A 27,721-nucleotide genomic window follows, 5' to 3' on the forward strand; every position below is an offset into this window, starting at 1 on the left:
CAAACTACTGAGCTGTGTGAGCAGCAACTAAAACCATCACCAGCGCGGAGAACAAATTCAACAAGATCTCTGTGCTCAGTAAAGCGTATATAATTTAGACCTCTATATATTGAGAAAGTGATCGCAGCTGCCTGGATGTCAACAAAAGGCAGGAAGTATCAGAAGAGAGTGTCTTTCTCTGAGGAGGACAATGATCAGGATTGGAAAGAGGAGAACGGGGGTTTGGATTCACATCATTTGAGATCAGTGAAAACCGTTAGGGATTCATCTGGCTACTACCATCACACGCTGTAAGTAAGCTGCTATATTGTCCCTGCTATTTCTACTGCTTGTGTATTGATCCGTACATGTTCAGTACATCTAAAAGATATGAACGTGTGGTAGAAGAAACAGGAAACATGTTTGAAAGAAGCCGTTCAAAAGTTGATGTATTAATATTAGAACGCCAGCCTGTCTCCCCCCAAACAACACATTCTCAATTACAGAACTCGGATTAATTTTAAAATCGGTATTATCAAATGTAGGCTATATAACATTTACAACATTTTATTATCATTTATAAAGTAATACAACGTTTATATATATATATATATATATATATATATATATATATATATATATATATATATATATATATATATATATATATATATATATATAAACGTTGTATTACTTTATAAATGATAATAAAATGTTGTAAATATATATATATATATATATATATATATATATATATATATATATATATATATATATATATTCCTCTTATAATGGTGTAATCTGTTCGTTACATTAATATAGTTTGTAAAAAAAAAAAAAAAAAAAAAAAAAAAACAGCGCTTGTTCAATGATTATTGCTCACAATCTCTTAGTAAATAAGCGCCACCAAGTGGTTACTTTATTACAAGCCAAGGTCTTGAAGAGAAAGCAGCTATCCTTGCAAGTCTAGTTTATGCAGCCGTTGAAATAATAAACCCTGTCAAACTGACCATTTACAAAATGTTATCTTCGTTATGCTGGGGCAATGTTTCCTGTGGACTGACCTTAAAACGCGACACCGGCGAGTTGAATAAAAACGTGAAGACCTAATGTAGTAGATTTTTTTATTATTATTTTTTTTATGATATTTGAAACTAATCAACGACTACGTATCTTAATACCCTTTCGTGTCCTTAATACACCGTACTTGTAAACCAGCTTTATCACAGCTTTACAATGTACCTTTATTGTATTTATTATTTATTAATTATCACAAATACGAGCAAGATGGTTTACAGAATAAAAGAACAGGGAGAATTAAAGGATAGGCGGTATTTAATGTGACCTCTGATTAGATAATTGAAACAGACTCTTATTAAAAATAAAATGAAAAACAAGTAGTGGTATGGTTGGGTTATTAGCAAAACAATGCTACAAATTGTTTAATGCTTTTTACAATTATGTTCTGCCTAAGAGACCAAGTTGCAGAGCCAGATAATACCCGTACATAAGATTTTATTTTATTGTGTATTGGAGTTTTGCAGCGTGCCAGGAGGGTTGTCCTATGTTGGAGGTTTTTCCACAAAACCAAAGCCTTATAGAACACTAATTCAGATATATTTTGGAATTAAACCAGCACTTTTTAAATTTTGTTTTTTTGTAAATCATGTTGCTGGCATGTGAAATAGGTTAGTATGACTTATTTATAGCTATAGACTGGGAGGAAGATCTCTAATTCCCAGTCCCAGTGCTCATGGACAGTTTTCATGCCTGCCCTAAAACTAATCCACTTACACAATTCTGCCATTGGTTATACTCCTCATACTCCCCTGAAAGCAATGTTCATCGAACATAAACTACTCTTCAACAAGAACTGGGACCATCTATAGGGTCCAATTCAGAGAGAAAGTATTTAGCTGTTAAAAACAAACAGCATTTACATTTGTGTTATTCCTCACAGAAAAAAAGAAACATACTTTGCAAACAGCCTCCCAATACTTGGTGGTAATCTTTTATTTATCTTATATCAGTCTTGAAGAAAAAAGTCTTTGACCTTTAAATAATAAACCAAGATGAGTCAGTCGCTGTTAGTTGGAGAATATAAACAAATAAACAACACATCCACACACACTACACAAGGAGGCTGTGTGGTCCAGTGGTTAAAAAAAGGGCTTGTAACCAGAACAAGAACTATAGGTCGGCCAGGGTGTCCTCGGCTCATGGCGCACCAGCGACCCCTGTAGTCTGGCCAGGCGTCTGCGGGCTTGCCTGTAAGCTGCCCAGGGCTGCGTTGTCCTCCGACGCTGTAGCTCTGGGTGGCTGCATGGTGAGTCTTCAGTGTGTAATAAAGCGGTCGGCTGACGGCACACGCTTCGGAGGACAGCGTGTGCCCCTCCCAAATCAGCGCAGGGGTGGTAGCGGTGGGCTGAGCCTAAAAAAAATAATAATTGGACATTACTAAATTGGGGAGAAAACAATAAAAAAAAGAATCCTAGTTGTAAAAAATCAAACAATATACACTTTTTACTTTTTCTCCCCGAACACACCTGAAAGCGACACCATGGCTTTATTGCTATTGTAATTATTTAATACTAATTTACCATCAGTAACTACAAGCTTTGTGATGATCTTAACTAGTATTTGCTTGAACTTAAAAAGTATTATGTTATAAATGTAAAAATAATAATGAAATGTTTAAAAAAACAATTTAAAAAAATGAAACAAATAATTCAAACAATATGTGTGTGCTAAAAACACATTACCATTACATAGAGTTTAGCCTACAAAGAGTGATGATGAGGTCTGAAGTATACTTTTTTCCACAGCTGTTTTTGGATAAGTTTAAGGGCCCTATTCACCGTTTTAAGGAATGTTGTGTTCAGGATTGTTTTTTTATTTTATTTTTTATAAAGATTTTCTCGGCTGTTGGAGAGAGGGTTAGATGGTAATATTCAGTATACAAAGCACTATTTAAGAGAGTGTTTATAAACACTATTTAAGAAAGTCCTTAAAACAGTCCTAAAAACATTATTTACATTTGTATGGATAGGGTGCTAAAAATAGATTATTAATCTGCATTTTGGTTTCGGTTGTGTAGTGTACATTTTAACAGCAAATATAAAGAGCCACAGCTGGAAAAGAAAAATGCCTCTATGAAAACTGATTTTTATATTACTGAGTGACAAATGTACTTCATCATTTTTTTCAGGCGTCACATCTGCTTGTTCAGACAGAATGTTTCAATCATTCTTTCCCTGTGTGGGGAAAAGTAATTTGTTATGCCTTAAAAGTTTACCATTATTAATGTTATACTGTAACAGTGAAGTTACATGCTTATCCCTTGATTTGACTGTGCCTTTACTGTGCTTTGCCATGGTTTTTCATATTTTATCATCTTCACCCTACTTTCCCTTCCCTATAATATCTATATGTGACATGCATTCTTGTGTTTATGCTGTCACTATGCTGTGCTTTTTTGTGCCATTACATTCCACAGTAAGCCTTTACTAGGGCTAATGTACCTAGAGTGAACTGTTGTTACAAGTAGTGGTTTTGTGATCTTCTTTTACTTTCATTTTTATGTTTGCATTTCTGAGTGGTCCTGTGTACCCCCTATGACAGGGGTGTCCCTCCTGTTTTTTGTTCCAACTGTGCCCTAAATTACTTAATTAGTAATAATTGGTCCAATTAAGTAATTTAGGACACAGTTGGAACAAAAACCAGGCGGGACATTGGCCCTCCAGGACCCGAATTGGACACCCCTGCCCTATGGCCCTATGTACCCCTGGTTGAAAACCCCTGCTGTAAAGTGTTCAGACATGAAAGGCTAGTGTATTAGCCCCCTGCCCCACCAACTGTTGCTAGCCCTCTTAAATGGTATTCCAACTTAATTGCTTTAGTAATGTTTGCTTTTGCAAGCTTAATGATGAAAAACAGTCATATCAAAGCTAAGAGGACTGACAACCCACTTGGTTATACTGAACTATGATTTACAATGGGAATGTATTTCATTTCTTTAAATATTTTGGATCAACCCAACTACATCGTTGGGTTTGTAATGCATTTCCATTTATGAGCGACAAACATAACCATACATAGGATCAGCATTTCAGTAGTTGACTTTAGTTTCTTCAATTGGTCCTTTTTTAAAGGCCTGTTGTCTTAAAATGCCTCATTGTTTTAAAATTATTCGACAAGCTGATTAGAACAGAAATCTGCTGAGAAGTCTTGATGTCATCTTTTAGATTCACAGCTGCTATCTGCCAAAAAAATGAAAGCTTACATGTTTGGGTCCTGCAACTTATGAAACTGAGTAGATACAAAGCTGATTGAACTCAGTGGTAGAGCACAGGGTAGCACAGTTTGAACTGTCTGCGAGCTATGGGACAGCTCAGCTGTATCTCATGTCTGGTGCTACAGAGATAAGAAATGGTACATAGACTATGAAAAAAAAACTAAAGACCATTGGTAAAAAAACATTACAAAATTCTAGGTTTTCCTCAATAAATACATGTGTTGAGAATGAAAATGAATACAAGACAACATATTTTTTTTACTTAATGAATGCATGTGAACCTTTTCTATATTTGTTTTTACAATTACTTTTTTATTATGACATCTCATTCCACTAATCTTCTCTTGTCCTCACGTTCCAGGGAAGGGGGTGATAATAATCCCAAAGAAAAGAGACTCACGATGATGAGAGAGAAGGGAAGACGACAAGCTATCCGAGGCCCAGCGTTCATGTTTAACAACAGAAGCACCAGCCTGACGACAGAAGAGGAGAGGTTTTTGGATGCCGCAGAGTATGGAAACATTCCTGTTGTGCGCAAGATGCTTGAGGAATCCAGGACTTTAAATGTCAACTGCGTCGACTACATGGGCCAAAGCAGCCTGCAGCTCGCAGTGGGAAATGAACATCTGGAAGTGACGGAGCTGCTCCTGAAAAGGGACAATCTGGCCCGCATCGGTGACGCTCTGATGCTTGCTATCAGCAAGGGTTATGTACGGATTGTGGAAGCGATTTTGAACCACCCGGCTTTTGTTACAAGTAAACGCTTGACTCTCAGCCCCTGTGAGCTGCAGGATGATGACTTTTATTCCTACGATGAAGACGGCACAAGGTTCTCTCCTGACATCACCCCCATCATTCTAGCCGCCCACTGCCAGAAGTACGAGGTCGTGCACATGCTGCTCATGAAAGGCGCTCGCATCGAGAAACCCCATGACTATTTCTGCAAGTGCAATGACTGCATGGAAAAGCAGAGGATTGACGCTTTTAGTCATTCCCGCTCAAGAATAAATGCCTACAGAGGATTAGCAAGTCCTGCTTATCTGTCTTTGTCTAGCGAAGACCCAGTCTTCACAGCTTTAGAACTTAGCAATGAGCTGGCCAAGTTAGCCAACATTGAAAAAGAATTTAAGGTAAGGTGTTAATGTATTTTTTTCACAATTATATTTATATATCAAAATAAAACAACAGTCACAAACAAAAGTATTTGGGCAGTTAAAAAAATGAGAAAAACCACAAAGAAAGTGATTTCTATAATTTCTAATTGTTCTATTAAAAGGTAGAAATTAGAGATTCAGCTTTATAATTAAACAACAAATTATTACATAACATGCATAAAATGAAAAATAACATGCAAAAACTAATTTCATACTTTGACAAAAGTATTTGGGCAATCAACATATTTCGTACGAAACCCATTCATTGCTAATTATTGACAATTATCATGATTGAAAACCAACACCTGATGATAATTATAGAATAAATAAATACATAATCATCAAGCGCTGAAAAATACAATGGAAATTTGTGATTAAAAAAAGCAACAAAAATGGTTACAACTAAAGAGTACAGCAATGATCTCAAAATGGCAGTGATACAACTAAACAAAAAAGGAGAAACTACTAGAAAAATAGCAGAAAATCCTGGCAAAATCCTCGGATTACTGCAAAAGATTTGACACAAGAATTGAGAGAAGAGGATCAAGAAATTCACGAGCAAACAATTAAACGATATCTTAACAAGATGAATGTCCATGGGTGAAAACCAAGATGCAAACCTTTGTTAAAAACAATACACAAAAGAAAGCGATTGGAGTTTCCGTTGAATACTTGAAGAGCCTGATGATTTCTTCAACCAAATTTTATGGTCAGACAAATCCAAAATATAACTGTTTTTCACCAAGAAAGCAACTATATGTTTGGAGGAAGAGAGGAGAATTTAAAGAAAAGTTAATCATGGCCAGTGTTAAACATGGTGGAGCTTGTGTGATGGTATGAGCTTGTTTTTCTTCCTCAGGCACTGGTGACCATTGTATTGTAGAAGGATCAATGAATGCTGCAAAATATCAAGGAAGTTTGCACTCTCAATTGTTACCCAGTGCTAGAAGGCTTATTGGACGGAAGTTTGTAGGATAATGACCATAAGCATTCTGCGAAGTTCACAAAGGAATTTCTGAAAAAAGGAAGATTACAGTTATGGATTGACCATCTCAGTCCCCAGACTTGAATCCCATCGAGATGTTGGGGATTGACTTAAAGGTTGCAAAAAGAAAACCAAAGTCGATTGCAGAACTCAAAGCTGTATGTGTTGAAGAATGGGCAAAAATATCTCTGGAAAGATGCCAGGCACTGGTTTCAAAATACAAAAAAAACTGCAAGCTGTAAAGGAAGCAAAGGGTGGGCACACAAAATACTAATGTAAGGGTGCCCAAATACCTCAAAGTATGGAATTCGTTTTTGCATGTTATTTTTTTTATTTTATGCATATTATGTAATAATTTGTTGTTTTATTATTAAATCTGAATCTCTACTTTAATTGATATCTTTCAGTAGAATAATTAGAAATTATAGAAATCACTTTCTTCATGGTATTTCTCATTTTTTAACTGCCCAAATACTTTTGTCTGCGACTGTATATATATATTGTTTAATAGTATGGCTGATTGCATTTCCATTGTAATTTATTATGGATACCAGCACAGATTATTATTATTATTATTATTATTATTATTATTATTATTATTATTATTATTATTATTATTATTATTATTCATTTTAAAGTTAAAGTATTTCAATCTGGTTATACAGTTATACAGTACATTGTGATATATCATATAATTATGGTTTGTTTTATTTTTTAACATGTTTTTAATAACTTATTGTTTTATGTCATGTAATGTATTTGCAAACTATATGTGCTGCTGTCGCCACCAGGACAACAAAAAAAAAGAGACGGTGCAGCTCAATTGCTTCTCCCTGGTAAATATTTTTAAATACATCAATTAATTAAATTCTGTAAGACATTCGTTAGTTTGAAGGTCACTGGAGCCACGTGAAAATAACTAAATTAATTACGCATTGTGGGTTAGGCTCCTTCCAGCAGATTTTCAGCCTTGTTCCTTCCTGGTGTCTTCAAATGAGAATGCCACAAACAAGCCTTTTGAGTCTCAGGCATTCTGATTGTAAAGGATGATAGGAGGGATTGGGATTATACAGTTTACCTTTTAATTACATTGGCATTTATTTGTATTTTTTCGACTTGGTACTTGTAACCTCTTTGATACCATCATTTGATGCATTCATGTTACGTGTTCTTGTCGCTTATGTCTCAGCCACCTGCATATTTAATATGTGTTTAATTTTATCCATTGATTTTTGTTCTGTGTATCTCTTTTTTTAATTATTTTTTATAGTCCTAAATGTAGTCGTCGCCAATGGTTTTTACCCTGGTTTTCTCCCCAATTTGGAATGCCCAATTATTATTTTTATCCCGGTTCACCGCTGCAAACCCCGGCGACTCTGGAAACGGAGGCTGAAACACGCGTCCTCCGAAACGTGTTCCTGCCAAGCCGTCATTTTTCACACTGTGGATCCACAGCGAAGCCACCAGACTTATAGTGCCAGAGGACAACACAGATCTGAATGGCTCCACTGCAGACCCGCAGGCGCCCTATCAGCCACAGGGGTCGCTGATGTGTGGTGAACCATGGATTGCCCTGCTGACCTAAACCCTCCCTGCGATCTCCAGGCTATAGGGCACATCCTGCACTCCACATGGAGCGCCTTTACTGGATGAGCCACTTGGGAGCCACTGTTCTGTGTATTTCTAATGATAGAAGTGCATTTTCAGATTTTGAGGTTATTACAGTAATTGGCATCCAATGAAGGCAGTAAGAGAGTGCCATTGAGGAGAATAGTTGAGTGACCCTGAGTTAAACATTCTGATTGTCCTGGATAGATTAGTGACCCGGGCTGGCCTCTGCCCAGGTCAAGGCAGTGAAGCTGGAAAATTCATTTTATATTTTATAGAACTCCATATGGCTCCTGTTTTGTCTGGTTTAGACCCAAATGATGCATTGCAGACAGAGATCTAATTATCCTAATGCACAGGTAGCCTGTACTTCATTAATACAGTAACACACTATTTACAACATGCATATTGTAGTTTTTTTTCTTCCAAATGTCTGCCTTTTGGCAAGAGACAAGACTATAAGAAGCCTTATTAGCACGTGTGCTTTTGTTGTTAGTTATTCAAAGTGCATCACGGACATATCTGCAGAACAGTAAAAAGTGAGTATTGTATTACAGAACACTGATTCGTTTGTACTACTGTGACTTGAGTGACCAATATGTCTCAGTGTAAACATTGGAACTGTTTGATGTTTCTTTTTTATGTTATACAAAAAAAGCATGCCTGGAAAGAATTGATTTACAGATTGCACTACTCCTGTTGCAATGTGGTGACTTTATCATGTATTGTAAAAACAAGTCACACCCATGGGTATAAGGGCTCTTAACTGTAAGGGATCCATGAAGGACCTGCAGATGTGTGCACTGTAGCAGCGTCCTATCCCTTTTCCATACCATTCAGTTTCCACCACCACTGGGGTAGCCACATTAGAACGGCCTGCTGTGGGTCTGTCATTTAAAGATCTGGTCTGTGATTGCCATTTATGGAGTTTGCCAAACGACTGGAGTTAAAAAAATAAATGACAAACTCAACATGCTGGTGTCTTTCCTCTTGACAGGTATTCAGTCAAACAATATATATATATATATATATATATATATATATATATATATATATATATATATATATATATATATATATATTGGTTGACATGTAATTCAGCCATACATGACCTTTTGGGTTAGTTGAGGTATTCTAGTCAGATTTTTGTAATAAAGATATGGAATGAAAAGCTTATTTACCATAATAACATGACCAAATTGTTAAATAATATAGTAGTCTCCGCATATAGGAACACCTCCTAAGAGAACACTTCGGCTTAGGGAACAACCGTGCAGTGAAATGGAATTTTCCCATTGTAAATGCTCAGCCGAAAGGAACAGGAACAGGAAGTGTTCCTAAAAGAACACTTTTCTGGCACCGATAGCGATTCGTTGTTAAGCGATTCAAAATTGATACAGTACCGTTTTGTAACATGATAACTCTTTATCATCAAACACAAATTCAAATGGTTTATTCAATCTTTTCAAAATGGATGTGTCATCGTGAGAGTAACCTAGAGCTTCTGCTGCTGCATTTTTTAACATGTGTAGGGCAGTGCTGTGCAAATAACTATTGTGTTAAAATGAATTCTCGTATTCATAATTACTGTTAGAGCCGCTGCTGCATTGTTACCGTATGTAGAGGTGCTTTGTTAATTTCGTTTATTAATATTAGTTTGTAGTTAGTTTATTTTTATGGTTTATTAACATATGCTTGCCTATTGCTTTTCTCTTATTCTGTTAATTTCAAATGTTGAGGCAAGTGCGTCATGACATAAGTAATAAATACTTTTGTATTTATTGATTTATATTGTGATTGGCCTTGGCATATTGTGTCTGTGGTCAACTCTGTCTTAGAGAACACTTCAGCTAAGAGAACACTGCTTACTTCTTGAGGAGTGTTCTCTTAGAGAGACTACTGTAATACAAGTATGTTTTTATCTAGTTTCCAAATGATTCCGCAAAAATAGCGCTTCAATTAAAATAAAACAATTATCCATTAAAATTAAAATCTTTTAAACAAATGAATTGAAAATCATTTTTATCACACAGCTTTGGAAGCTGACTTCATCAGATCTCTGTACCCTTACCAAACATAGCAGCCTTTATTTGTCCATTGTGTCATTCTTTGGGTCTGTAATAGTACAACTCTTCAATCTTTTAGCTACTCCTTCCATCTTTTTTGTAGATTGCCATTTATTTTACCTACCTACTTTACCTACTAATATTGATCGATTACATGAGATAACAAAAAGTACGGTAAAGAGCACAATTTCTGTAATACTCCACGTACCAATGTTTTCAATATAATTATATTACAGAGTTGTGCTGCATCATCAGTGTGTATCAGCATTAAAGCTTTTTAATCAGGGCAGTGTTTTGATGGAGGTTGTTGACCTTGGATGAAAATTGGCAAAGAAAAAACATGTTTGAGAAATAAATTTAGAAATTTAGAAATGACTGAAATTCAATATGACTGAATATTTTTTTAAAACAATTATTTTTATGGTTTTGTTGATAAATATGTAGTGAGAAGGTAATAAACCAGAACAATTAGATTAACAGTTTAGCAACATTTCTGTTTTTCTTAACCAAACACTGGAACACCTTCTTGACTGATGCGCTTACCTTGAAATACCCAACCACACTCAGATAATGAAAGTTCCCAGTGACTCACCTAGTAAAAGCACTGAAGTTTGAAATGCATGATGAGCCATTCGAGTGTGGCTTGAATCCCACTTTGGGTGAACAAGAAACAATGGGCTTTACAGCAGGATTGAAGGTTGCCTGTTGCTCTTCAGTCCTCCTTTACTGCTAGTTTTTACTGGAAGCAATACCGTATAAATATGAATGTATGTGCAACCGAATGGAGCTGAATTACTGCTGCTAAATCATCTGAACAAACAAGGAACTGATGCAAAGTAGAGCCAGTGTGAAGGAACTTTGCAGTGGTGATGGGTCATTATGTGTTGTGTCCCCATGAGTTGAGAAACAAAGGAACTGTTACATTATAGCTTTAGTCCTCTTTGATTTAATGTAAAAAGAGTGAAAGAATGTGAAGGGTACAATACACGGGCGCTCTGAAATAGGACAGTACCCCCCGAGAGTATAAGTAGAACAGACTACCTTGCTATTCAATATAACTGACTCCGATAATCCCAACATTTTCTAACTCTGAGATTATCTTGTGTTTGTACAGCTCTGTTTTAAGGTTGCTCTGCTCTCTGGGTTAAGTAACCCTGTCAAGAAAAGAAAAAGCATGTACTGTGTATAATTTTGGCTGTTAATCACACAAACATTTTAGCAGTGAAGGGTTACAAATGTGTTCTGGGGTTAGGCTAGCTAGAATGACAACATAATACTACTGTTGATTGAAAAAGCAAGGGCTACTGCAAGAGATTCTGGTACTGTGTGTGTATATATATATATATATATATATATATATATATATATATATATATATATATATTTATATATATATATATATATATATATATATATATATATATATATAAGCTGCCTGCTTTAGAGAGTAATTGGCACAAACTATTGCCTTGGGGTTATATAAGTCACTGAGAGTGTAATATGCTGTAATGCCCAAAGCCACAGCCATTTCTGCAGAATTGAGGGAACCTTTGTAACCTGAAGGCAAGAGTATTCCTGTAACATGAAATAATGTAATCACTATTTGTTTTCCTACAGCCTTGGATTTTATCTCTGAAATAATAACAATCAATTGAAGTTAAAAAAAAAGCAAAAAACAACCTTCTTTTAATATAGCGGTACAGAATTTTTTTTTTTAAGTCTTACAGCTGTTTTTTATTATAATTTTTTAGGATTTCAGTTAATTAACTTCTGTTAGATATTGAGTAAAACTAAAAATAAACTAGTTTTAAAATATGCAACAAAAAGTGTCAAAACACATGGGCTCGTAGTCTTTATTTATTTATTTATTTATTTTTGTATCTTACTGAAGATTATTGCCAATCCACTTGATGAATCAATCAACAGGCCATTAAAAGGCTGTACAAACAATATACAGGGTGATTAGAAAGTAAGTTTACTACATCAACACCCCCGTGTGGTAAACTTACTTTCTAATCCCCCTTTATATGCAATAGGCCTAAAGATACTAATCTAATTTGGGCTGATGTATTACAGTGGTGTCCTTATTAAGGGTTCAGCATCCTATAGCCCATGGTGGTGAAACAATCTGGTTAGTTTAGTATTGCCTCCACTTGCCAAGTTTCTTTGCTTTGCATTGCAAGATGTTATTTTTGTTCCACAAAAGCAGTGTCAGAGTGACTTGTAACTATATTGTGTTTACATGTACAGTATCCAGGGTTGTTCCTTATAAAAGAGAAAGAGGGAATGTTATTAAGTAAGCTATAATATTCGATGCAAAAAAATATATATAATTCCCAAATAAGAAGAAAGGTAACTGGGAAAAGTCAACCAAAGTATAAAGCTACAGTCTCCCAAAGCACTAAATTGGCAGTATAGCTACTGGTTTATCTGACACTTTCAGATAGCAAACATTATTCATTCCAAGCATTTGTTTGTCAAAATAATTTAGGTGGCTTTATAGACAAGCACTTCTTCAAATACAGCCATTGACCCGCACAACCACTGTAATAGCTAAAAAACCATTACCATCTAAATAGACCTTGAATAGATATGCACACTGCCAATTAATCTTTTCTTGTTACTGCCTTGTAAGCAGTTCCAAGGAGTGTGCCTTAGAAAATTGCCTGTCATCAGTTTTTACCAATGCTTTTCCCTTTCATTTAGAATGACTATCGCAAGCTATCTATGCAATGTAAGGACTTTGTAGTGGGTGTTCTTGATTTGTGCCGAGATACTGAAGAAGTTGAAGCCATACTGAACGGAGATGTGGACGCTGAACAAGTCCAAGGGCAACACCACAGGGCTTCCCTTAGTCGGGTCAAACTGGCCATCAAGTACGAAGTCAAGAAGGTAATTTTACATTCCTATGATAAATGATAAAGCCGTTACCCCTGTGAACTGACTACAGAGATGGAAATAAGACTCGCATTGCATAGCAGTTTCGATCCATTCCTGGTTTTCCTATGAGTTTAATAAGACACACCTGAGCCTGTTACCTATACACTGTGGCTAATGAAGCTAATAAAACCTGGATAAAACTGCTATGCAATACTAGTCTTATTTCCATCACTGGGGTATATTAAATAACAGTTTTAAATGTCCTTGCTTTCTAAGTTTCTGGTGTACAAATAGACTAGAGTAATGCGTTTTCAATTAGACAAAGGTTTCAACCAATGCCTTCATAATTCTGCGTACTAACCATCAAGTTTTCTTAATAGCCCAGAATCAGCTTCTGATTGCTTCCTGAGGCAATGTTTTCTAATGGTTAATGCAATTTGCAAAGGATATGGCTGCAAATGTTTTACCAGCCACTGCATCAATGTGTGACCTTAAGCATGTCACTCAACCCCTCTTCTCCATGTACGCAATGCTGTATAATTGAGTTCAGACAGGACTGGCATCTGGCATTTGGCGTAATAGATACGTCTTAAGCATTTTATTGTTCAGGGGCTGGATGTACTAAACAGTGCATTCATTAACCCTTTAAAACTAGTCTTTTTGGCGGATTATTGATATTCTGTCTTAAAACCCCAAAACAAAAAACATAATCCTTTAGCATTTTATAAAAGTATATCATATATCAACCCATTGTATCCAAGTTTTGTTTATTGATTTATTTGTTTATTTATTTGTTTGTTTATTTGTTTACTTATTCATTCAAAATAATATGCAAATTAATGAAAACAATGATGATATTGTAATTGATGTGTTGTCATCTAACCATCACCTCCTAAGACCAGCAATTTTGCAACAAAAGACCTTTAGAGCACTGTTTAAATGCAAAATTCTAAATTCCCCAGTTTCAATGAAGGAAGTCTGAGCAGTGATTGACAGAGCCTGGTTTGATTAACAGACTGAGCATATACATGTAGCACAATAGTTAGTGATGACTGTCATTCAAAACGCTGCAGTCATTAATGCAAAGAGAACATTTCGAATGTCAGAAATTGATTTCTTCTTCTAATTTACTAATTAATTATGGCTTTAGTCACAACACGCCATCCTTAGGGAGAAGCATCGTCCCATTACAGCATTTGAGGCTTGGCATATAAAGAAGGACCAGTTGGCTTATTAGCATGAATTAGCTTGCAGAGAGCACTATGAAATCAATTTTCACTTACAATTCTACGACAGAAAATGGTACTTCTGTATGGAAGGCCATGGAAGAGCACCAAGCTGAAACCTTATATTCCTAGGGAAGGATAATGCAGTAAATATGTAACCCTTGTACAGTTCAGTAGCTTGGATGAAGTAATACGTGAGCTAATAATCTGTTTAGTTATTTATCAGCATACTGACATGTTTCTTCCAAATAGGTCCATATTAATGCTGATTAATGTTAATTTATCCTAAGTCTTCATAGGTTTAATTAGCTTAATTATGTAGGGCGCCACCGGAAATCAAATCTTGGTCTCGATGGATCTTAATTAATTAGGTTACAAAGTAAGGAGCTAAATATAGCATATTCATGTGGTCTCGATCTGTTTTGTTCATGATAAAAATTGCTCTGTCTCCCCAAACATAACCCAGTTATCATAACATAGTTTCACATATCAGTTTTCATTTTCCTTTCATTAAGTATTTTTTGTTTGTCATGGTTTCGGTTTGATTTGCTAGACTAATTCCATTGCTCAACCAAGGACCCACTGCTTTTCAGACCTGCTTAATGTCACAGGGAACAAGGACACAATGCATTTGTTAAGTTTATATCAGAGCTGTTAATATGATTATTTCAATTCCACATTCTCAAGCAACCCTATTAAAAATGCAAATGGAAAAAAAAAAAATCTGATGTCATAATGGCCAGGACTGTTGCTCAGAGTATAGAAATTGTGTGTAATTTTCGCAAATGTTGAACTAATGCATCTTTGTTTGTTTCTGTAGTTTGTTGCCCACCCAAACTGTCAACAGCAGTTGCTGACAATCTGGTATGAAAACATCTCAGGACTCAGGGAGCAGGCCACCGCCATCAAATGCCTCGTGGTACTTGTTGTTGCCTTAGGCCTTCCATTCCTTGCTGCTGGCTACTGGTTTGCTCCATGTAGCAGGGTAAGGATCTACTTTACATTACAAAAACACATCCATTGCAAGTTAATGTAACGTTTGTTGCAAGACGTTTCTCCTGCTGTACTGTTTGCCAAAACAATAAATGTTAACAATAACAATAACAATAATGTTAAATAGGAGCTACAAAGCTTGATTAAATTCCATATATTTTATACAAGGCCCTTAATTTTAGTTATATAAAAATTTCCCTGGAATTTTAGTGTAATATTTCATTTACCAGTTTTCTAGGTAAATATTGACTTCTATTTGCTGTGAACGCTAACAACTGTAAGTGTCGTTATGAAGCTGGTGACATTAACCTGTATCAGTACTACAGTACATTAATCCTTCTATTGCACTAAAACTGATTACAATTTTTACATGAACAACATGTTTGAGCGCCACATTGTGGGTTAAAATCTAAACAGCTACCTGTAGCTTGTGTAAAACCTGGGAATGTAGGTGTGGCAGGGCGGATGCCCCTGCATGTAAATAGTTCTCTTGTAAGATTTAGGTTTAGCAGAAATAAGTGTGGAATGTGGCCATTTCCAAATTGTTTAATTGATTCCCAATTTGGGGATGGCCATCTGTGCAAAAGAAGCTTGGTTTGTAGGTTAGTTTAGGGAACAGAATGGGAGCATCAGGTTGTGCTCCCTACCCAACACTGTGATACTGCTGCTTGGGTGTTAGTCTTCTGATTTATAGTTTGTTTGTTCATTTATATTGTATATTTAAGTTAATAAAACGGCAGTGTTTTGCCTCTGTGTCTGCTTTCCTGTCGCTGACCAGCCTTGACTGTGATGCTACCCTACAAAACAGGGCCTTGAGTATACTGCTCATGAGAAATAAAATATAAAACATTCCTTATTTTAACAAATGGGACATATTTTTTCTTATTTGCCAGCTTTAAGCAAATTTATTTTTAATAGTTCTGTAATAATGGCCTATCATTCTTAAAACTGACCTCTTGGCATTTTGTTGTTATTTCTGTGGTACAGAACATATGTAAAGGGTTAATCTAACATCTCTTTTGTTTTGTTTTTTCTGCGTAGCTTGGGAAAATCCTCCGAAGTCCCTTTATGAAGTTTGTGGCACATGCTGCGTCCTTCATTATATTCCTGGGCTTGCTGGTGTTTAATGCTTCTGACAGATTTGAAGGCATAACAACATTACCAAACGTCACAGTCACAGATTATCCTGCACAGATATTCCGAGTGAAAACCACAAGGTTTAGCTGGACAGAGATGCTCATCATGGTCTGGGTTCTAGGTATGTAATTGTGATCTTTATTTCAAATTATATAAAGTTCAAGACCATCTAGTAAAGACCCTATAACCAGAATAGGGTCACTGCCTCCCACTTTTCAGTGTCCAACATGCTGAAAGCTTTTTAGACTTAATTTGCAATGATGGATGGTCATGACACATGGCAAACCTAGATTTGACTCAAATGAGTTTGATTGCCAACCCTATAGATGACATAGTGATGAGGTCAAACCTAATTCATTGTTACTTTCAAATCCAGGTTTAATGGTGTACATAAGCCAAGCTCCCTTATAAAAGCCTCCCACTTGACATAAAGCTTGAGTGGCTGCTCAGACCCAATAACCACCTTGTTAAATAGTTATGTAATTTCTCCTTTACTGTAACCCTCATTAAATTTGCACAGACTGAGAAGACTGATAACCAAAGAATAATCTGTCTTGTATATAGTTGAGTTTTACTCATCAGACCTGGCCTGTGAAAAGAGAGCCAGCAACTCAGAAAATAATTTTCTTCCCCAATTTTTAAATCTGTGTTTTTTTTCTGATATTTATTAACCAATTGTGAACAATTGTTAATAATTATGTCCAATTGTGAGCTTTTTACATGTTTCTAGAGAAACATATAATGTATTACATGTGAAAGCGTTGGCTTTTAAGGCTGGTTGTGAACACTTTATTCTACAGAGGATGGCAACATTTTGTATCTTATGTGCTACAACAAATAGGCATTACAGGGTTAAAATTCTTAAAATATTTACCTTTTGGGGGGTTCCCTGAGTGACTCACCTTGTATAAGCACAGCCATGTGGAGTGCAGGGTGAGTCACAGCTCACTTCTGAGCTGTGTGGGGAATTGCTACAGTGACAGGAAAAATAATTGGACATTCTAAACTGGGGAGTAAAATAATCGGGCACTCTAAATTAATATATATATATATATATATATATATATATATATAAACCTTTTTTAGGTCGAAGCATGAGTTCCATACACCACATACAGTAGGACAATTATTACACACATCTTCAACTGTCCTTGGATGTTAGTGGGAAGTTCACAGCGGGTTCGCATACTGTATGCAATGATTTCAAGTTTCAAGTAAAAAGAAGGGCTATTTTTAACGGGGAGAATGTTCTGCTTGTGAAAAGTGATGAGATGCATTGGTGACTTATGTTCTCTAACAAAGGGAAGGATTGCCCTCTTTTGAGGTGAAAGTAATTCAGTTGTGAGTCCATGCTGTTCTGAGCTTATATTGAGATAAGACTGCCAACAACATTAAGGCAGTCATGACTTTGAGAGACACATGCTTTTCCAAAAAATAGATAATTCTTCAGACCGCCGCACATCAACTGTAATGAAGTTATTTCAACAAAATGATGACACAGTCTGCCTGCGTACGTGTAGCCTAATCAAGTAGGTGTTCTGTGTGCATTAATGACTAATTTGTGGCCTCCAAAGTCATTTTACTTTTCTAGATTCATATGCTTCTGTAATGTTTTAGTTAAAACCTTTTTTTTTTAATAAAGGGGGAGCACTAGACCAAAGTCACTTCAAAAGGAGTCCCAACTAAAACAACAAAATTAGAACCACCGATCTAGAGCGTCACTTGAAGCAATTGTTTTTGTGGTTTGTATTCTTCAGGTATGATGTGGTCAGAATGTAAGGATCTGTGGATGGAAGGCCCGAGAGAATATATTTTGCAGTTGTGGAACGTTCTGGATTTTGGAATGCTCTCTATATTTATCGCTGCATTCACAGCAAGATTCTTTGCCTTCCTTCAGGCCACGAAAGCTCAACAATTTGTAGATGAACACCATTTCAGTGACCTATCTACAGTAACACTTCCACCAGATATTGCATACTTTACCTACGGTAAGACTATTGTGAGAAACTAATACTGTAGATTCAGATAAAAAAATGTAAAGTGATATAATAGTAAGGAGAAAGAAACACGTGAAATATTTGTGGTTCAGATATTCAAGTCACGTATACACATTACACAGATTTTTTTTTTTTTTAAATCTATATTTTGTTTTGAATCTTTCAGCAAGAGACAAATGGCTCCCCTCAGATCCACAACTCATATCTGAAGGTCTATATGCAATTGCTGTGGTTCTCAGTTTCTCCAGGATTGCTTATATTCTGCCAGCAAATGAGAGCTTTGGCCCACTGCAGATCTCCCTTGGCAGGACAGTCAAGGACATTTTTAAGTTTATGGTCTTGTTTATCATGGTATTCCTAGCCTTTATGATTGGGATGTTTATTCTCTATTCATACTACCTTGGTGCTAAAGTGAACCCAGCTTTTACCACGTGAGTACAATGTTCCTTGCTATAATTCCACACAGGTCCACTCACTGTTCATTACCAGTACAATAAAATGTACATGTCTGTAGCTCTTTTCATTCACAAATATGTAAGGCACTGTACAATGAATACTTATTAGCCGAATGGGTCCCCCCCATTGACTCCCCGAAGTGACGCTACAGCACTGAGCTCAGGCGAACACAAGCAGGGCTCACCTGTATCCTCCAGAGCTCCTGGGTGTAAATAGGTAATTGGCTTGGTTATGGGATTGGGGGACGCCCGCTGACCCTCAGTTCTGAGGAAATGTAATTAAACATTCTAAATTGGGGAAAAAAAAAGCAGGATACTTTACATAAAAAATAAAAATTGTTCTGACAGACAAAACTGTTATTATTTAGTTTTAAATTTGAAAAAGGTAGTTAGAACCTTGGATATCTCCGGCAGGGACAAACAGGGTGCTTAATAGCTCAAAGGCTCAATATTGCAACCACTAACTGCAAATTGAATGGTGGAGCAACGAACACATCAAGGTACTTATGTAACTGTCATTTGTAGATACTATATACAGTATGTTGCAAAATTCCTTGTTTTACTGTTAGACTGACAACTGTATCAGTGGAATGAACCCAGGGGAAGGTTACCGGCTCCAATCATGATACAGAAATAAATGCACTTTTCCCTAGTATTGCAACTTCTTTTAAACCATAAAGGCTCGCCATACTGTTAAATTCTGTCAGTTATAGGTGGCAGTTTTACAAATGTAGTGCAATAAACAGTTGTCTGAAATGCAGATGTTTTCGTATCCTATTAGAAGCAAAGTAACTTTATAAGGACTTTTAAACAGAGAAGCAGGTGCATGGCAATAGTTGCATTTTCTAAAGGTAGGCAAAGTTAGAAAATAAGTGTTGTGAAAAAAAATACCTGTTTATCCTTTCAGGTAATTTCTAGTAGCCTAGCATTCAAATTTTATAAAATGGCATCAAATAAACACATAGTAATTTAAATCTGTATGTGGGTTCCCAGAGGTTGGCCTAGTAAAAGCATTACCATTGGGAGTGCAGGGTCTGTTATGAAAGCAAGGTTAAAATTCTGCTCTCACCAAGGCAGCGATCTTAGTGGGGGGTCCACAGGGAGCACTACATTGGCCTTTGCAGGGTTAACGTGGAAAAATGTGTGGGTCTAGTTTGCCTGATCACGTGCTCTAGGACAGGTTTAGGGTTTTTTGGTTTTGGCAGGAAGGTTTTTGGGTACCCGTGCTTCTAATATTATCAGATGTTTTTATTATGAGGGATTTTGTGTTGAATAGCAACAGCTTGTCTATCCCACTGAGTTGGCACAGCATGACAGCTTATAGAGTAAGCTTCCACAAGCTGCTCTTCAACCAACCATAGTGCTGCTTAGAGGGGCACCCTCAGGCTATCTGTGGTTGGTGCACAAGTAAATCAACCACCAAGCCCTTCCAATAATCATTAACCCCCCCCCCCCCCCCCCCCCGGGTGCTGACAGAGATGCAGTCACTATGGAGGTCCATGATGCATGTCAGACAGCACCAACAGATTGAGAATCTTTTCATTTGTGACTGACTTGAGAGAGAATTACCCAACGGGCAGAAAGTAGTGTAACTTTGTTACAGATCTATAAATAACAGACCTTAAGAGATCGACACATACAGGGGGAAGCAAACTGTGTCTCTCTTCATTTTCACCTCACATTACATTTTCTTGACCTTATTATGCTACTTTTCAGTTAATACGCATGAATAAGGTTTGATATTCATGAAGCCAGCAATATAGTCTAGAACAGTTTCATGAATATCAAATTGTACAGTATGTTTTATTCATAAAAACAGACTTTGAAAAAACATTCTTTAAATAGCTCACAAGTTAAAACATTGCTATTAGACGGTATAGGTTGCATTAATATTCAGTGAAGCACATGAACATTACTTGTCCACTGCTTGGACTCACCTGAACACTGCCTACATCTCAGTATACAGTAATAACACCTACTCTCTGTATTATACTTGAGTTAGATTTATATCTTGCCTTCATTGTATTGATCCCCATATCTCTTGCAGATATGATATTTGAATTTAACCTTCTTTCTTTCATTTTACCTTTCTCTCTCTTTCTTCCTTGCATTAGAGTTGAAGAAAGTTTTAAAACTTTGTTTTGGTCTATATTTGGTCTGTCTGAAGTATCTTCAGTCGTGCTCAAATATGACCACAAATTCATTGAAAACATTGGCTACGTATTATATGGAATATACAATGTGACAATGGTGGTGGTGCTTCTCAACATGCTGATTGCTATGATCAACAGTTCATACCAAGAAATTGAGGTATGGCATCTGTGTGTAATGGACTGTTGTTTAATGGTGGAGATATAGTGGAGGATTGTATACGTCTGGGTGTCACACTGTTTTACATTGCTTATCCAGTGTAATGAAACATGATAAAGACATTTAGTTCAAGCTATTAATGAGGGGTATACTGTACATGAAGGCGACCTGTCTGTTCCTCTGTTGTATGTGGCACTTTTTTTAAAACCCATATATGTTCTTGTGTCAGGGCTGTGGCCCTGCACGTGAGAAAATGTGTTTTGTTTTCGTTCAGGGGGTTTTGTGTTTGTTTTTTGTTTTAGTTTTTTTGTAAATGTTGTGTAATTATTATAGAGCTGTCTGGGACATTCTATCTGCTGTGTTAGGTTGCAGGGAAAAGCAGGTGGTGATTGGCCAGCTGCTTATCCCTAAATAGCAGTAGGGCGTGTCCCGGCAGAGCGTCTCACAATAAAAGGGTCAATCTTACACACCTCGGGACTGCTGAAAAGCCACAGGACAAAGATGGTCCACGCAAATGGACAACGAATCGTAAAAGCCGAAATCCTCTGATCACCGTGTGTCTTTACCAGGATTGGAGCTTTGTGAAAAAGAAGCCAAAAACTGCACACCAGCGTATGTGGAACCGGGGTCAGGGTTTTAATTGTTATAGGAAACAGGGATTCGTTTAGGGATTATAAATCCCACAAGTATAGCAAGGTGTGTCATAGGGACCTCCTTTATAGCAGAGTAGGGCTCATCATACTCGCAGCATCTTTTGTTTGTAGTTTTGTTTTCAGTGTTTTATTTTGCCTTTTTGTACACTTTGTATGTCCTCCGTGTGCTACCATTGCTGGTAGCATCACATTATTTTTCCATTTGTTTGTTTCTTTAAATATATCCTGTGCGCCTGAGCGGCGTTGTCAACGTCACCTCTGTGTCTCTCCCTGACTGTCAGCGGATAACCTACACCCCCTATCACAGTGCTATTGTAGCAAAGACTGTGTTAAGCTGTAAATCTGGTTCTAAGAACACTCCTTTTTGGCTTCACACAATCTGGTGGCTATCTGCCACTACTTCAGCTACAAAAGGGTACATATGACTTACAATTTGAAAACAAATGTATGTCTCTAAAAGGTTTGGAATGCAAATGTATGCTTCTTTGTCCAAATGCTTCAATTGTTTAACTACACATTCTAGGTTGTGTTCTTAAGCCGTAGGGTGCCATATGCTACAAAATACTACTTTTCGCAACACCTTTTTCTACACATCATTTTATACCTTTTAATAAAACAACTTCTGACAATGGGTGCACTCGCCCACTGTACCATGCATTATAATGACACATTACATTTATGGCACACATCAAAAGAACAACATGTACTACTGTTCGGATTTATTGTGCATCAGGGAAGTTATCTTTATGAAACAGAACTATCCTTTTACAAAATGCCCTTTCCAATAGGACAATTAATAGAAAACAGCTAGGTTTTGCATTGCTCAAGTCCCAGTTCCTGTCATTTGTTGTATAAAGAATGAGTGTTCTATAAGCTCTACTGTTGTTTCTTCAGTGGTATTGGAGCCCTCTGCTGGTAAATCTTGCAATAGCAGAACTCCATAGGACCCAGGTATATAGTAAAGCCTGAGGGCTTTGTAAATAAGATTTAAATTGTTTGAGTCATGCAATTTAAAAATCTAACACTATTATTAAAGGATGATGCAGACGTGGAATGGAAATTTGCTCGTTCAAAACTCTGGCTGTCGTACTTTGATGATGGAAAAACATTACCCCCTCCATACAGTATTGTGCCCAGCCCCAAATCCTTCTTTTACTGCATCATGAGAGTGGTGAACCTTTTCAGATGCAGAAGGAGAAGACTTAAGAAGGATGTAGAACTGGGAACGGACAACTCCAAGTCCAGGGTATGTAGAAATATGTAAATGAATGCTGAATATTTTTAGAGAGACTATAACCTCAGAGTTTGCCAGAGGGTTCTATTCACAAACCCTTAGCTCATGAGTTGTTTAAAGAATATTCTTTCAAAGTCTGTTTTTATAAATAAATAAAAGAACATTTGATATTTATGAAACTATTATTTATTGTTCTTAATAAAACCATCAAAGAACATGAGTTAAAACTGTGAATAGAGCCCATAGTTTCAGGCACAACCATGCCAAAAATGTTCCTAAAATGAGTCCAACCTCACAATCACACACAACCTTCTATCAATGCCTCACAGTATACAATGTACATTATACACCAAGTAATATTATTACTATTATTATTGCTATGTTAGGAAAGACAATACAGAGTATAAAAATCCTAGTGGTGAATGTATTGTATGTGTAGGTTTTGCCATATGGTTGGATACACTGTATCACAGCAAAAGCAGCCCTAGTGTTTATTAATGTTCATTAGCCTGTTTGCCAACAGAGCAGATTGACTCATCCCACAGTAATAAATGCAACTGCAACTCACAATAGGGTTATTGAACAGTATGTCCATATCAATGAAATGTTACAGACGTGCTCAAATTTGTTGGTACCCCTCCACAAAAAATGAAGAATGCACAATTTTCTCTGAAATAACTTGAAACTGACAAAAGTAATTGGCATCCACCATTGTTTATTCCATATTTAATAGAAATCAGACTTTGCTTTTGATTTTTTATTCAACATAATATTGTAAATAAGAAAACAAATGAAAATGGCATGGACAAAAATGAATGGACCGCTAACCTAATATTTTGTTGCACAACCTTTAGAGGCAATCACTGCAATGAAACGTTTTCTGTAGCTCTCAATAAGACTTCTGCACCTGTTAACAGGTAGTTTGGCCCACTCTTCCTGAGCAAACTGCTCAAGCTGTCTCAGGTTTGATGGGTGCCTTCTCTAGACTGCAAGTTTCAGCTCTTTCCATAGATGTTCGATAGGATTCAGATCAGGACTCATAGAAGGCCACTTCAGAATAGTCCAATGTTTTGTTCTTATCCATTCTTGGGTGCTTTTAGCTGTGTGTTTTGGGTCATTATCCTGTTGGAGGACCCATGACCTGCGACTGAGACAGAGCTTTCTGACACTGGGCAGTATGTTTCGCTCCAGAATGCCTCGATAGTCTTGAGATTTCATTGTGCCCTGGACAGATTCAAGGCACCCTGTGCCAGGCGCAGCAAAGCAGCCCCAAAACATAACCGAGCCTCCTCCATGTTTCACTGTAGGTATGGTGTTCTTTTCTTTGAAAGCTTCATTTTTTCGTCTGTGAACATAGAGCTGATGTGACTTGCCAAAAAGCTCTAGTTTGACTCATCTGTCCAAAGGACATTCTCCCAGATGGATTGTGGCTTGTCAATATGCATTTTAGCAAATTCCAGTCTGGCTTTTTTATGTTTTTCTTTCAAAAGTGGAGTCCTCCTGGGTCTTCTTCCATGGAGCCCACTTTCGCTCAAAAAGCGACGGATGGTGCGATCAGAAACTGACGTACCTTCACCTTGGAGTTCAGCTTGTATCTCTTTGGCAGTTATCCTTGGTTCTTTTTCTACCATTCGCACTATCCTTCTGTTCACTCTGGGGTCGATTTTCCTCTTGCGGCCGCGCCCAGGGAGGTTGGCTACAGTTCCATGGACCTTAAACTTCTTAATAATATTTGCAACTGTTGTCACAGGAACATCAAGCTGCTTGGAGATGGTCTTGTAGCCTTTACCTTTACAATGCTTGTCTATTATTTTCTTTCTGATCTCCTCAGACAACTCTCTCCTTTGCTTTCTCTGGTCCATGTTCAGTGTGGTGCACACAATGATACCAAACAGCACAGTGACTACTTTTCTCCATTTAAATAGGCTGAATGACTGATTACAAGATTGGAGACATGTGTGATACTAATTAAAGAAACTAATTAGTTTGAAATATCACTATAATCCAATTATTTATTATCTTTTCTAAGGGGTACCAACAAATGTGTCCAGGCCATTTTAGAATATATTTTGTAGAATAAGCAATAATTCATCTCTTTTCACAGCTTCTTTGCTTTATTCTATGACATACCAAAGGCATGCAAGTATACATGATAAAATAGCTTTTAATTTCATCACTTTTCAGGAGGAATGAAGCATTATTTCAATGAGCTGTAAGGGTACCAACAAATTTGAGCACGTCTGTACATGTAGATGTTACAATGTTGATGTGAAATACTGTTAATTAAATGTTTTTGTATTGTTAGTTGAACCTGTTCACTCAGTCGAACCTGAAAATCTCAGAAACGCACAGTTTCAGCTCTATACTCAACCAACCAACACGGTATCAGGCAAGTTAATGTATTTATTGTGTGTTTTAATTTTATTTGAACTACTGGTTTACTGATATGTTGTAATAAAAGCAAGCATGTTTTTCTTTTTTTAATAAATGCATAAAAGTTTAAATTAAGCCTTATGTAAAACCATAAAAATGAAATGATTCTCTTTTTTACAGCAAATAATAAAACGTCTTATAAAACGTTTTGTGTTAAAAGCACAAGTTGACAAAGAGAATGACGAAGTCAATGAGGGTAAGACCTGCTTTATCCAAAACCCTTTTGAAGTTGTATGAAGTTCTGTTTTTCTGCAACTTTCCAAAGCTGTTTTTCCTCCTGCTCTCTAACCACATGCTTTGTGTTACTGATGTGATTCTCTTTATTGTAGGTGAACTGAAAGAAATCAAACAGGACATCTCCAGTCTCCGCTATGAACTTCTGGAAGACAAGTCTCAAACGACTGAGGAGCTTTGTGTTCTGATACAAAAGCTTAGTGATAAGCTTAACATTAGCATGACAAGATGTGAATGATTAGAACTGCAAACATTTTTTTTATAAATATCTGCATTATGGACAAAACCTTTTTTCTTTAAAACGCAATTATTAATTACAAGTTTAATATTTTACGCCAAAAGTCAGCTAAATTATGATTAATGCTTATAAAAGTAGAAGCTAGCCTTCTGTGCCTGGCATGTGTTGGTTATTTTGTATATTGATTAAGTCTTTCTGTTTTGTTTTGTTTATTTCAATTCTTTTTATTTGTATTAATATTAATATGTATGCAGCACATAACTGTGTAATGCACAAATTCTATATATCTCACCTAATTTGCACAAAAAGGCAACCAAGAGGAGGGCCTCTTATGGGAAAACTGGAGGGACATCGATGCTTGCCACAGACTGTGCTAAACTGAGGTGTCACAGTTGGATACACAAAGATAGATTTTGTGCATACAGTACATGTAAACGTGGTGTAATGAAAGCACAGATTACTGCAATAATACTTGTGACTAAAGCAAAACTGGCTTCACATTTACATTCTGTAAATATATTGTAGTACACATTTTTATATCGACATTCAAAACAGTCAGATGTTATATTTTATGTTACTGTATGTACATTTCAACTAGAAAAAAACATATCAACTTCCTTACATGTAGCTTTCTTATCACAAGAAGGAATTTTACACATTTTGAACAGCTGAATGTTTTAAAATGTAAAAAAACTACAGGTTAATTCACTTTTACGTAAAGGTAAATTATAGAAAAAACAAATATGTTAGAGGTCCCTTTTTTTATATTCGTGGGCCAAGCTCAAAGGTTTTATACAGCGTATTTTATGGGCACTCATTTTATGTTTCTGCAAGAAAACAAACACAATCAGTTTAACTTTCAGTAATGAGTAAAAAAAAAACAATTACCAGTATAGTTATTTCACTATATAAGTTGTATGTATATACATATATATATATATATATATATATATATATATATATATATATATATATATATATATATATTCTACAGTATGACATAGACCAAATATTTTAACATCTAATTTTAAGAGCGCTCTCTACTTCATATTTTAATCCCAGCTAAAATTTGAATCCCACCGGTGACAAAGCTGAGAATGTGCCAAATGGTTCCAATAACAGGAACATCCACAAGACTAATTTTACACCAATCTAAGTGTTCTGATATTGTATAATTGTGCCTAGTTAATATTGTTAACAGTTCTGATGCTTATTAAATACTCAATTGTAATGATTTAATTCACTTAGATTTTTCTATTCTATAAATCTATGCAGGGTGATGATTTCTTTTGTCCAGTGTTGACATGGGGCTTAAAATGCAACACAGTAGTACGCAATATAAATCCAATTTTGTATTAGAACTTTTATATTTTAATTCTGGAGAATAAGTTTGCTTAGAGGTAATTATCTTTGTATGTTAATAAGCAAAACATATTGCTGTATGACTTTAAAATGTAAGATGACAGATTATGTATATTGTTAACTATTGTATTTAAACAATCCTATAATGTTAATAATATTGTCTAGGGTTTTCCTTGGTCCTTTTGTATTAATGTTCCAGATACATTTTAGTCAAGCCTATAAAGTGTATTGTACACAGTGAATGAGACTTGCAGTCGCGCTGGAAATGAAAATGCATAATGAAGTGAATCACTTTCAGAGGGATTTCCTTGTGTTGTAACTTCTATGGAGGCATGCATTGTTTAGCAGTGTATAGCACATGCTGTACATGATTTATGTCATTTATAAGAGATAATGTGGTCTATAAAGCTGAAACGTTGTGCTTTTGTTCTTCTCTAGACTGGATCCATAAAACATTAGCAAGTGCCATTTTGAACACATATC

General features: G+C 36.2%; 1 protein-coding gene across 1 annotated transcript; it reads left to right on the plus strand.

Moving 5' to 3' along the window:
* On the plus strand, positions 1 to 27,639 carry LOC117420887 (short transient receptor potential channel 3-like). The gene is made up of 13 exons (XM_034034613.3): positions 1 to 290; positions 4,635 to 5,403; positions 7,204 to 7,248; positions 12,793 to 12,978; positions 15,013 to 15,177; positions 16,227 to 16,443; positions 18,080 to 18,310; positions 18,486 to 18,750; positions 20,889 to 21,084; positions 22,774 to 22,983; positions 25,277 to 25,360; positions 25,525 to 25,600; positions 25,734 to 27,639. The coding sequence occupies exons 1-13, from the start codon at positions 136 to 138 to the stop codon at positions 25,874 to 25,876; spliced, it is 2,742 nt and encodes a 913-aa protein (XP_033890504.1). The 5' UTR covers positions 1 to 135; the 3' UTR covers positions 25,877 to 27,639.
* Positions 27,640 to 27,721: the final 82 nt, after the last annotated feature.

This window comes from Acipenser ruthenus, chromosome 1 (genome assembly GCF_902713425.1).
Source record: "Acipenser ruthenus chromosome 1, fAciRut3.2 maternal haplotype, whole genome shotgun sequence".
In the NCBI taxonomy this organism is placed as follows: domain Eukaryota; kingdom Metazoa; phylum Chordata; class Actinopteri; order Acipenseriformes; family Acipenseridae; genus Acipenser; species Acipenser ruthenus.

What these genes read in the sequence shown, in the direction of transcription:
- LOC117420887 (XM_034034613.3), top strand. Translation starts at nt 136, where the DNA reads ATGTCAACAAAAGGCAGGAAGTATCAGAAGAGAGTGTCTTTCTCTGAG. An exon ending in GGTTTGCTCCATGTAGCAGG is followed by an intron (nt 15,178 to 16,226) that starts GTAAGGATCTAC and finishes TTTTCTGCGTAG; the next exon opens with CTTGGGAAAATCCTCCGAAG. An exon ending in GTGAACCCAGCTTTTACCAC is followed by an intron (nt 18,751 to 20,888) that starts GTGAGTACAATG and finishes TCCTTGCATTAG; the next exon opens with AGTTGAAGAAAGTTTTAAAA.